General features: G+C 42.2%; 1 protein-coding gene across 2 annotated transcripts in view; it reads left to right on the forward strand.

The window, feature by feature from the left end:
• Nucleotides 1-11370, forward strand: part of LOC308592267 (sulfotransferase 2B1-like) — a 52311-nt gene extending 40941 nt beyond the window's left edge. For both annotated transcript variants that reach the window (XM_081203597.1, XM_081203600.1), the window contains exons 5-7: nucleotides 96-190; nucleotides 1173-1353; nucleotides 11157-11370. In XM_081203597.1, the coding sequence (XP_081059723.1) occupies nucleotides 96-190; nucleotides 1173-1353; nucleotides 11157-11266 (386 nt within the window). In that variant the 3' untranslated portion in view covers nucleotides 11267-11370. The remainder of the gene's footprint in view (nucleotides 1-95; nucleotides 191-1172; nucleotides 1354-11156) is intronic.
• The last annotated feature ends 1205 nt before the right edge of the window (nucleotides 11371-12575 follow it).

Genomic DNA, 12575 nt, shown 5'->3' on the forward strand with positions numbered 1-12575 from the left:
TCCTGACTGGTGTTTCCTCTACATCTACAATAGCATCCTCTACTCCCTCCCACAACTCCTTACATTTCACCCTTGCTTCCCCTTTGCTCTTCCAGTAGGTTTGGGTTCCTGGTTCGACCATGTGAAAGGCTGGGTGGAGATGAAGGAGAGAGCCAACATCTTCTTCATCACCTATGAAGAACTACAGCAGGTAAAGGTCCAGTTTTAACTGTGTTGACCTGCAGCCCCAATTCTGATATTATTCACACATGAAGCTGCCTTCTTTTTTGAAAGATTCTACTAATATTGGCCAGAAAGGGATTTTGAGCATGTGCAAAATTCAGTGCTACCTCTATACACACTGTATATCACGTGCAGAGTACATTTCCTTATTTCTACATTGGAGCAGATGTGCCAATAACCTGCTTTTCTGCCTTAAAGGTAATGTCTCTTGCTAACTCAGGGGCCCCCTGTGTTCGGTACTGGTTGAGGAGAGGTGGAGACAGAGTGGCTTCTGCAAGGTGATAACAGCAAATTCCACATCCTCAAGACATTCATTTTGCCCAAAGCCAATTCCGACATAAGGAGGAGGTGGAGTTGCGGGCTCACGCCCCCAACAACTGTGCGTGGCTGGCTTTAGCCCCGCATGACCTGGGGAATCCTTGGGCCGTGTCAGCCCCAGGGCCAGCAAATCGGCTGGCCCCGGGGGCGTGGCCTGGGTCATTTAATGCCGGTGCGGCCCCGGGATCTCCCCTTTTCGTCTTTGCATTCCGGTAAAGATTTCTGGGGGGGCGTTGCCTTGTCCAAAACCTATAGAGGCCAGGGCCTAAAGCACGCCCCGAGCGGTGACGCCTCGGGGAGTTCCTAGTGATGTACATCTCAGGGCTCCCCCTACTGATGTTAACCCTTTACGGTTTTCATGCTAACAGGCTGAAGCAGGATAGTCTGATAGGACCAATGCCTAAAGCCAATACCGCTCTTACCTGTAACCAATAAAGTTGTGGCCATTTTTTGCCCATTTACCTAAACTAATGGTGTCCTGTGTCTTCATTTATTCCAACTGGTGGGAGGCGGGAATTGCCGTGCAATGCACATGGCATACTGGTCCTCATGCTCTCTGTGTGCCTCCTGATGAAGGGCAAGCTCTCTACATCACATGAGGATTCACAGCCATTTGCTTTTGCTTTCTGCAGGACCTTCGAGGCAGCGTGCAGAAGATCTGTCATTTTCTTGGCAAGGAGCTGAACAGCCAACAAATTGAATCTGTGGTGGAAAACGCCTCCTTCCACAAGATGAAGGACAACAAGATGTCTAACTTTTCCACAATACCAGAGAACCTTTTTGACCATACAAAAGCAACGCTCATGAGGAAAGGTAATAACATTGGAGTGCCAAGGAATAAGGCCACAATGCTCATGCTAGGGGTGAAGAACCTCTTCTTTTTCTGTGGATGTTTGAATGTCTCACAGAAAAAGTCTATCAGCAACCAGTCAATAGAGCGTAGAGTCAGAGCTGACTGTGAACACAGCTTGCAGGTCCAGAAAGGGGTGCAGTTTGCAGGATTGTATACCTTCCTCTCTGTGCAACATCCCATCTACGTCTATTTCATGGGTGTCCAGATCAAAATAAGGAATTATTCTGAAAGAGGCAGTCTGGAGAACAAGGGTGTTTCTGCACGATTTTGAGACCTGGATAATGCTGGGGACTCCCTGAATATAGGTTGCAGATTCTCCAGGCCATCAAGACACAGTAGTTGCCTCGGAGTTGTTTATGCTAGAGTTGGCAGGTTCTGTGTCTTTCACATTGATTTGGAAAGCAAGCAGAAATTCAGCAGACAGAGCAACAGACACACAGTTCATGGAGCTCTCTGTGGTGCAATAAGAAAACATGGCTGGATGAGACGCCCAACTGGTCCAGGTACCCAACATGAATACATTAGTGCTGCTGGAGAGTCAAATCAGGAGGGTGGTAATGGTTGGGGAGGGACTCAGGGCAAACAGTCAGGGGGCATATTCTTTCCCCCCTAATGTCAGCATATTCCGTGCCCTTCACATTTATTTGGAAAGCAAGCAGAAATTCAGCAGTTAAACCATTCCAAATCTCTGCACGTATACATTCCTGAGTCCTCTGCTATAGGGCCACAGAGTCTGAGTTCTCCATCTCTAAAGCTGCAAAGGGAACCTAACTGAATGGTTTTTCACCTCAAAGTGGTTAAAATGGATGTGAGAACAAAGTGCCCCACTGTGCCCTCATTGACTGGTGGCTGTTCATGAGAGAAAGCTTGGTATGGAGGTCCTTTTTTTTAATAAAATTTTTATTGGATTTTCACAATTTATATAAACACACACAATACACAATACAAACATACAAACACAAAAACAAACATGTATAATTTCAAATCCTTATTTTCTTGAAACTTATTTCACCGACCTCCTCATACCTCCCCTTTCTGCATTCCAATTTCAAAATTTATTTCAGCAAATCCTCCCCCTTAATTTTATCTAATTGTTTCCTTTTCTTTTACTTAATCTTTACAGCTGTAATCCACTTACTTTCTATAACCACAACATTTTAGTACTCATTAATTTTACAATATTTCTTAAGATAAATTTTAAATTTCTTCCAATCTTCTTCCGCCGTCTCTTTCCCCTGGTCTCGGATTCTGCCGGTCATCTCAGCCAAAGCCATATAGTCTATCAACTTCATCTGCCATTCTTCCAGAGTGGGTATGTCTTGTGTCTTCCAATACTTTGCCATAAGTATTCTTGCTGCCGTTGTAGCGTACATGAAAAATGTTCTATCTTTCTTTGGCACCAATTGGCCAACAATGCCCAAGAGAAAGGCTTCTGGTTTCTTAGGGAAAGTACATTTAAGTACCTTTTCCATTTCATTATATATCATTTCCCAGAAGGCCTTAATCTTCGGGCACGTCCACCAAAGGTGAAAAAAGTACCTTCAGTTTCTTTACATTTCCAACACTTATTATCAGGCAAGTGGTAGATTTTTGCAAGCTTGACTGGGGTCATGTACCACCTGTAAATCATTTTCATAATATTCTCTCTTAGGGCATTACATGCCGTAAATTTTATACCGGTGGTCCACAACTGTTCCCAGTCAGCAAACATAATGTTATGACCAATGTCTTGTGCCCACTTTATCATAGCTGATTTCACTGTTTCATCTTGTGTATTCCATTTCAGCAGTAAGTTGTACATTCTTGACAAATTCTTAGTATTGGGTTCTAACAGTTCTGTTTCTAATTTTGATTTCTCCACCTGGAAGCCAATTTTCCTGTCCTGTTTGTAAACCTCCATTATTTGGTAATAATGGAGCCAATCTCGTACTTTAACCTTCAATTTCTCGAAACTCTGTAATTTCAGTTTATCTCCCTCCTGTTCCAAAATTTCCCAATATTTTGGCCATTTGGCCTCCATATTGAGCTTTTTCACAGCTTTTGCCTCATAGAATCATAGACTCATAGAATCATAGAGTTGGAAGAGACCACAAGGGCCATCGAGTCCAACCCCCTGCCAAGCAGGAAACACCATCAGAGCACTCCTGACATATGGTTGTCAAGCCTCTGCTTAAAGACCTCCAAAGAAGGAGACTCCACCACACTCCTTGGCAGCAAATTCCACTGTCGAACAGCTCTTACTGTCAGGAAGTTCTTCCTAATGTTTAGGTGGAATCTTCTTTCTTGTAGTTTGGATCCATTGCTCCGTGTCCGCTTCTCTGGAGCAGCAGAAAACAACCTTTCTCCCTCCTCTATGTGACATCCTTTTATATATTTGAACATGGCTATCATATCACCCCTTAACCTCCTCTTCTCCAGGCTAAACATGCCCAGCTCCCTTAACCGTTCCTCATAAGGCATCGTTTCCAGGCCTTTGACCATTTTGGTTGCCCTCCTCTGGACACGTTCCAGTTTGTCAGTGTCCTTCTTGAATTGTGGTGCCCAGAACTGGACACAGTACTCCAGGTGAGGTCTGACCAGAGCAGAATATAGTGGCACTATTACTTCCCTTGATCTAGATGCTATACTCCTATTGATGCAGCCCAGAATTGCATTGGCTTTTTTAGCTGCCGCGTCACACTGTTGGCTCATGTCAAGTTTGTGGTCAACCAAGACTCCTAGATCCTTTTCACATGTACTGCTCTCAAGCCAGGTGTCCCCCATCTTGTATTTGTGCCTCTCATTTTTTTTGCCCAAGTGCAATACTTTACATTTCTCCCTGTTAAAATTCATCTTGTTTGTTTTTGCCCAGTTCTCTAATCTGTCAAGGTCGTTTTGAAGTATGATCCTGTCCTCTGGGGTGTTAGCCACCCTTCCCAGTTTGGTGTCATCTGCAGATTTGATCAGGATGCCCTTGAGTCCATCATCCAAGTCGTTGATAAAGATGTTGAATAAGACCGGGCCCAAGACAGAACCCTGTGGCACCCCACTAGTCACTCTTCTCCAGGATGAAGAGGAACCATTGATGAGCACCCTTTGGGTTCAGTCAGTCAGCCAGTTACAAATCCACTGAGTGGTAGCATAGTCAAGACCACATTTTACCAGCTTCTTTACAAGAATATCATGGGGCACCTTGTCAAATGCCTTGCTGAAATCAAGGTAGGCTACATCCACTGCGTTCCCTTCATCTACCAGGCTTGTAATTCTGTCAAAAAACGAGATCAGGTTAGTCTGACATGACTTATTTTTCAGAAATCCATACTGACTATTGGTGATCACAGCATTCCTTTCTAGGTGCTCACAGACTGTTTGCTTGATGATCTGCTCCAGAATCTTCCCTGGTATTGATGTCAGACTGACTGGGCGGTAATTATTTGGGTCCTCTCTTTTCCCCTTTTTGAAAATAGGGACAACATTTGCCCTCCTCCAGTCTGCCGGGACTTCGCCTGTTCTCCAGGAATTCTCAAAGATGACTGCCAGTCGTTCTCAGATCACATCTGCCAGTTCTTTTAATACTCTTGGATGCAGTTCATCTGGCCCTGGAGACTTGAATACATCTAAACTAGCCAAGTATTCTTGTACTATCTCCTTAGTTATTCTGGGCTGTGTTTCCTTTGCTGAATCATTTGCTCCAAATTCTTCAGGTCGGGCATTGTTTTCTTTATCGGAGAAGACTGAGGCAAAGAAGGCATTGAGGACTTCGGCCCTTTCTGTGTCCCCTGTTTGCATTTCACCATCTTCTCCTCTGAGTGACCCCACTGTTTCTTTGTTCTTCCTTTTGCTACGAACATACCCATAGAATCCTTTTTTGTTGCTTTTAACCTCTCTAGCAAGCCTGAGTTCATTCTGTGCTTTAGCTTTTCTGACTTTGTGTCTACACGTGCTGGCTATTTGTTTGAATTCCTCTTTGGTGGTTTCCCCCCTTTTCCATTTTTTGTACACATCCTTTTTTAATCTTAACTCAGTTAAAAGTTCTTTAGATAGCCACCCTGGCTTCTTTAGGCACCTTCCATGTTTCCGTCTCATTGGTATTGCCTGAGGTTGTGCTTTTAGTATCTCCCTCTTAACAAACTCCCAGCCATCATGAACTCCCTTTCCTTTTAGTATTACTGTCCATGGGATCTCACCCAGCACTTCCCTAAGTTTTATGAAGTCGGCTTTCTTAAAGTCAAGAAATTGAGTCCTAGTATGCTTGGCTGCTCCTTTCCGCTGTATAGTAAACTTCAGAAGAGCATGATCACTCGCGCCTAATGATCCTTCCACTTCTACCCCACTAACCAGATCATCAACATTGGTTAGGACCAGATCTAAAATGGCTGTTCCTCTTGTTGCTTCTCCCACTTTCTGGACAATGAAGTTGTCTGCAAGGCCAGTGAGGAATCTGTTTGACCTTATGCTCTTGGCTGAGTTTGACATCCAACAAATATCCGGGTAATTGAAGTCCCCCATTACTACTATCTCCCTTCCTTTTGCATGCTTGGCCATCTGTTCCAGGAAGGCATCATCTATGTCCTCCGTTTGGCTTGGGGATCTATAGTAAACTCCCACAATGAGGTCCCTGTTATTCTTCTCTCCCTTAATTTTGACCCAAATGCTCTCACTTTGGCTTTGATGTTCTAAATCTTGGATCTCTTCACAGGTATACACATCCCTGACATATAACGCCACTCCTCCTCCTTTCTTGTCTGGTCTGTTTCTCTGAAATAGATTGTATCCCCCCATTATTACATTCCAGTCGTGGGACTTATCCCACCAGGTTTCAGTGATGCCTATTATGTCATATTTAGTTTGCTGTACCAAGAGCTCAAGCTCATCTTGTTTATTTCCCATGCTTTGCGCATTAGTGTACAGACATTGAAGTCCATTAATCATTCCCCCGTGTCTCTTATTTAAGGATTTTTTCCTCCCACCACTAGGTCTGCGTGCTGTTTGCTCCATTTGGTCTATGACATTTGGATGATCATCTTCATCAATTGATAGGCTCCTACCTTCAGGAGCACTGTCTCCCTCCCCCACATTAGTCAGTTTAAAGCCCTTCTGATGAGGTTTCTGAGATTTTTGGCAAAAACATTTCTCCCAACTGTTGTGAGGTGCAGCCCATCGCTTGCCAGAAGTCCATCTTCAAGAAACTGCAGTCCGTGATCTAAGAATCCAAACCGTTCCTGTTTACACCATCTGCGAAGCCAGCTGTTCACTTCCACTATTTTTCCCTCTCTCCCTGGGCCACGTCGTTCAACTGGGAGGAGAGATGAGATGACAATTTGTGCATTTAGTTGCTTCAATTTCCTGCCGAGAGCCTCGTAGTCTCTTTTGATCTTCTGGAGGCTATTGCTTGCAGTGTCATTGGTTCCCACATGAACCAAGAGGAAGGGGTATTTGTCAGTGGGTTTTATGATTCCTTGCAGTCGTTCAGTTACATCTTAGCCCCGGGGAGACAGCACACTTCCCGAGACATCTTGTCAGGCCCACAAATCACTGCTTCTGTTCCCCTCAGTAGGGAATCCCCTATCACCACTACACGCCTCCTCTTAGGTTTGGTCGGGGTTCTTCCATGAGCTGTCCATTCCAAGGTCGCCTGCACATTCCCTGAGGACTGACTTTGCTGCTCGTCTTCATTTACCTGATCGACAGAAATGAGGGAGAGATCCTCAAATGGATCCTGCTCTTCGTCTTCCATGCTAGGGGAGAGGACCTCAAAGCGATTGTGTAATTCTAAACAATCAGAATGAACCCTGGGCCTCCTACTTCTTTGAGTCACGTTTCTCCATATATCCGGCTCCTGTGTTGGTGAACTAGCCTCCTTCTCAGGGGAGTCCCCTGTCTCCTCCTTGATGGAGACGGTGTGGTCTGTTGCTTCCAAGAAGAGCTCCAGCTCTCTAATTCTTTGGAGCGTAGCTACACGTTCCTCCATTGGCGACAACCACCTTGGGGTTTTATTTTCCAACAGGTCTTTATATCTAGTCCAAACCTTGTATAATGCTTTCCTAACAATATGATTTTTGAAAGCTTTATGCACTTTAACCTTGTCATACCATAAATATGCATGCCATCCAAATACATTGTTAAAACCTTCCAAATCCAAAATGTCTGTGTTCTCAAGGAGCAGCCAATCTTTCATCGAGCAAAAAGCTGCTGATTCATAATAAAGTTTAAAGTCCGGCAGGGCAAATCCCCCTCTTTCCTTTGCATCAGTTAAAATCTTAAGTTTTATTCTGGGTTTTTTGCCCTGCCAGACAAACTTCAAAATGTCTTTCTGCCACCTCTTGAAACAATCCATTTTGTCCACAATTTGCAATGCCCGAAATAAAAATAACATTCTAGGCAATACATTCATCTTAATAACAGCAATTCGGCTTAACAAAGAAAGCTTCAGATTTGACCATATTTCTAGATCCTTTCTTACTTCTGTCCAGCATTTCTCATAATTATCTTTAAATAAATTCACATTCTTAGATGTCATATTAATCCCCAAGTATTTCACTTTCTTAACCACAGTTAAGCCCGTTTCATTCTGGAACCTCTCCCTTTCTGTAACTGTTAAGTTTTTCTCCAATACCTTAGTTTTTTGTTTATTCAGTTTAAATCCTGCAATTTGACCAAATTCTTGAATTAGTTCTAAAACTCTTTTCGTACTAGTGTCTGGCTCTTGTAAAGTAAGTACCAAGTCATCTGCAAAGGCCCTCAATTTGTACTGTTTAGCTCCGACCTGTATCCCTTTAACCAGCTGGTCTCTTCTGATCATATTTAGCAAAACCTCCAGGACTGATATAAAAAGCAGTGGGGAAATTGGGCACCCCTGTCGTGTCCCTTTTTCTATTTTAAATTCTCCCGTTACCACATTATTTACAATTAACTAAGCCTTTTGTTCAGAATATATTGCACCCATACCATTCTCAAATCCTTGGCCTACCCCCATCCCATGTAGATTCTTCTTCATAAAACTCCAAGAGATATTGTCAAAAGCTTTCTCCGCGTCCACAAATATCATTACAGCTTTAGTGTTTATATTCACTTCTAATAATTCCAAAATGTCTATTATATTCCTCACATTATCTGACAAATGTCTTCCGGGGGGAAAGCCTGCTTGGTCCTTATGAATCTCTTCCATCAATACTTTTTTCAATCTTTTTGCCAAAATGTCTGCAAAAATTTTGTAATCCACATTAAGTAGCGATATAGGGCGGTAGTTCTTAAGCTGAGTCTTTTCAGTCTCTGTTTTCGGTATGAGTGTGATATAATCTTCTTTCCACGATTCTGGTGCTTTTTCCCCCTCCAAAATTTCATTGCAGACTTCCTTCAAGGGTTGTGATAGCCACTCCTTCAAAGCTTTATAATATCTGGAAGTCAGCCCATCAGGTCCTGGAGATTTGCCCAGTTGCATATTTTGGATGGCACCTTCTATCTCTTGTTCAGTTATTTTCTGGTTCAAATCTATTTTATTTTGATGAGAATTTTTTTGTAGTCCATATTTCTTAAGAAACTCATCTATGTCCACTTCTTTCTGTGGCCCTTGTGAATATAGTTTTTTAAAATAACTCTGAAAGCAGTTTCTGATCTCATTTGGCTTATAAACGTTCCTTCCTTCAACTTCTAAATTTGTAACCGTATTTAATTTTTGTCTTTTCTTCAATTGCCAAGCCAAAAGTTTACCACATTTATCTGCAGATTCAAATGTCTTTTGTCTCATTTGTTTAATTTTCCATTCTATTTCTTGATTCATCAATTCCATATATTGTGTCTGATGTAGCTTAATTTCTCTCAAGATCTCTTGGGACTTTGGTTTAGATCTTAATTTCTTTTCTCCTTCTTTTATCTTTTCCAAAATCTTCTCCTTTTTCTCATTTTGACTTCTCTTCCTTATTGTATTTTGTTGTATCAAAAATCCTCGCATAACGGCTTTACTTGCGTCCCATATTACTCTTTTTTCGACGTCTGTTTTTAAGTTTATTTCAAAATAGTCTCTCAATGTTTTTTGGGCCTTTTTGTATACCTCCTCATCTCTGAATAAGGTGTCATTCATCCTCCATCTGAAAGAGCCAGCTGTTGTTAATTTCATCTCCATCTTTACCGCATTATGGTCGGAGCACGTTTTTGGGCAGATTTCCACTTTCTTGATTTTCGGTGCCATTCCACTAGTAACCCATATTTGGTCAATTCTAGTCCATGTCATTTTGGCTTCAGGAAAGAAAGTTCCCTCTCTCTCGAGAGGGTTCTTTGTTCTCCAAATGTCAATCAAGTCCATATTTTCAGTCATTTCAAAGAAAGTCTTTGGTAGTCTTCCATATTTAGAGACTACCTGTCTTTGTGCCTTGTCCATATTTGTAGATACTACTCCGTTCATGTCTCCCATCAAAATTAAGTTGTAATCCAGATAGTCCAGTAAAGTCTCATGCAGCTTCTTAAAAAATTCCGACTTCCCCTCATTTGGTGCATAAATTCCTAATATCAGAATTTTTTCTCCTTGAACTTGGATTTCAATTGCCAGAAATCTTCCTTGTTCATCTTTAAACATCAATTTCGGAAGCAATTTTTCCTTTGCATAGGTCCTTGAGGCAAGCTTTTATGTCATGTGCAATCTGAGGTGGTACCGTCCTCTAACAAGAATGGACCATGCCAGAGACGGCATGTTTGCCTCATCATCAGAAGTGGTAAATGCGTAGAGAGCAAGCAGGACCCATTGCATTTTCCTGCCAGATGTTCTGGAAAGGCTACAGTTCTTCATTCCACATACAGATGCTGACGGGATTTGCTGCTGCATCTAAACAGTGAAAGAACAGTGTCCTCCATTTTACCTGAGGGCAACAGGCTTTTAAGGGACAGACATTGTAGCTCTACAGCTCAGCACTGCTTACTAATGCCTGAGCATGGGGAAGAAAAGCTCTAATTTGAGCTGAAGTAATTTCAGGTGAACTTGTTTGCGGTTGGCATTTGCTCTTGTGTTGTTCCAACATGTTGTTCCTTGGAGTGCCAAGGAATAAGGCCACAATGCTGCGTGCCAGAGGTGAAGAACCTCTTCATTTTCTGTGTATGTTTGAATGACTCACAGAAAAAGTCTGTCAACAACCAGTCAATAGAGCGTAGAGTCAGAGTTGACTGTGAACACAGTTTGCAGGTCCAGAAGGGGGTACAGTTTGCAGGATTGTGTACCTTCCTCTCTGTGCAACATCCCATCTACGTCTATCTATTTCATGGGTGTCTAGGTCAAAATAAGAAATTATTCTGAAAGAGGCAGTCTGGAGAACAAGGGTGTTTCTGCACGATTTCGAGACCTGGATAATGCTGGGGACTCCCTGAAAACAGGTTGCAGATTCTCCAGGCCATCAAGACACAGTAGTTGCCTCGGAGTTGTTTATGCCAGAGTTGGCAGGTTCTGTGTCTTTCACATCGATTTGGAAAGCAAGCAGAAATTCAGCAGGCAGCGCAACAGACACAAAGTTTCCGGAGCTCTCTGTGGTGCAATAAGAAAACATGGCTGGACCCAGCTGGTCCAGGTACCCAACAGGTATACATTAGTGCTGCTGGAAAGCAAAATCAGGAGGGTGGGAATGGTTGAGGAGGGGCTCAGGGCAAACAGTCAGGGGGCATGTTCTTTCCCCCCTAATGTCAGCTATATGAGGGGTTGCCTGCCTCACAACTGAGCACGAGGAAGAAACATCCCAATTTAAGTTTACGTAATTTCAGGTGAACATCTTGGTGGTTGCCACTTGCTCTTGTCTTGTTCTAGGGATCTCCGGGGACTGGAAGAACCTCCTGACAGTGGCACAGAGTGAACGCTTTGACCGTGTTTACTGGGAGAACATGCGTGGTGTGAATATGACTTTCCCTTGGGAATGAAGAATCCCAGATTGTTGCTCCTGGTGTTCTCCACATTCATATGTGTCATATGGCTTGGCTGTTTTCTGCTACCACTGTGCTAAATAAACATACCTGATCAGGAACAGTTGTTCTTTCTTTTTTGACCAAATCACAAAGTGTCTTTAGAGCTTGGAGGTCCTTCTGCAGCAGCTGCAGGAGAAATGCTGAGACCGAGACTCCCCTTGAACATCCCCTTCATAGACTTGACAAAGGCCTTCAACCTCATCAGGCAAAAGGGACTCCTCACACTGCTCAAGATAGGATGCCCACCGTAGCTTCACGAGATGATTTTCTCCTTCCATGATAACATGCCTGGCAACTTCCAATATGAGGGCACATCCTCAGATGCCTTCCCTGTTCGTGTTCTTTTTTAAAATGCATGAACTGCTCTTAGAAAACTTCCTCTTTGGATGCTAAACAGCAGGGTGAAATGAATAAATTTACAGTAAAATCTTAAAAAGCTAAGAACAAGTTTAAAAAATAAATAAATAAATAACGAACAGCAGCAGACCATAGTGGGAGATGTACTCTTTTTTAATAATAATTTTTATAGATTTTAACATATAAATTATAATACATACCACATAACTTCATCACTTATATAATCTTTTTTGGACTTCCATCAGCACCTCTGATGATCCACCCTTTTGACCATTTCTTATGCATTTCTTAAATTCATATTGCCTTTAATTGTTTTAACTAGCCATCCTCCCCCTTATCCATTTTTGCAATAATTCCAATAACACTCCTCACAAAACGTCTTGCAAACCTACAAACGTAGTCTTATCATCACAAGTAGTTTTCAAATAGTCTGTAAATTTATTCCAGTCTTCTGTGAATTTCTGGTCCCGCTGATTTCGAATCCTTCCGGTTAGTTTAATCAATTCTCCATAGTCCATTAATTTTGTCCTCCATTCTTCTTTCGTCAGTAGTTCTTCTTGCTTCCATTTTTGGGCCAATAACATTCTTGCTGCCGTTGTTGCATATAAAAACAACTTACATTCCTTTCTATTTATATCACTTCCTACTATGCCCAGTAAAAATCCTTCTGGCTTCTTTATAAATGTATATTAAAAAATAAATAAATCATCTCATTGTATATCATCTCCCCGAAGCTTTTCACCTTTTTACATTCCCACCACATGTTATAAAATGTTCCCTTTTTTCTTTAAATTTCCAACATTTATTGTTAACTTTATTCATTTTAGCTAACTTTACGGGTGTAATATACCATCTATACATCATTTTCATCAAATTTTCTTTTAGGGCATTGCATGCAGTAAATTTT

The sequence above is a fragment of the Podarcis bocagei genome (assembly GCF_964188305.1).
Source record: "Podarcis bocagei genome assembly, chromosome: 7".
NCBI lineage: Eukaryota > Metazoa > Chordata > Lepidosauria > Squamata > Lacertidae > Podarcis > Podarcis bocagei.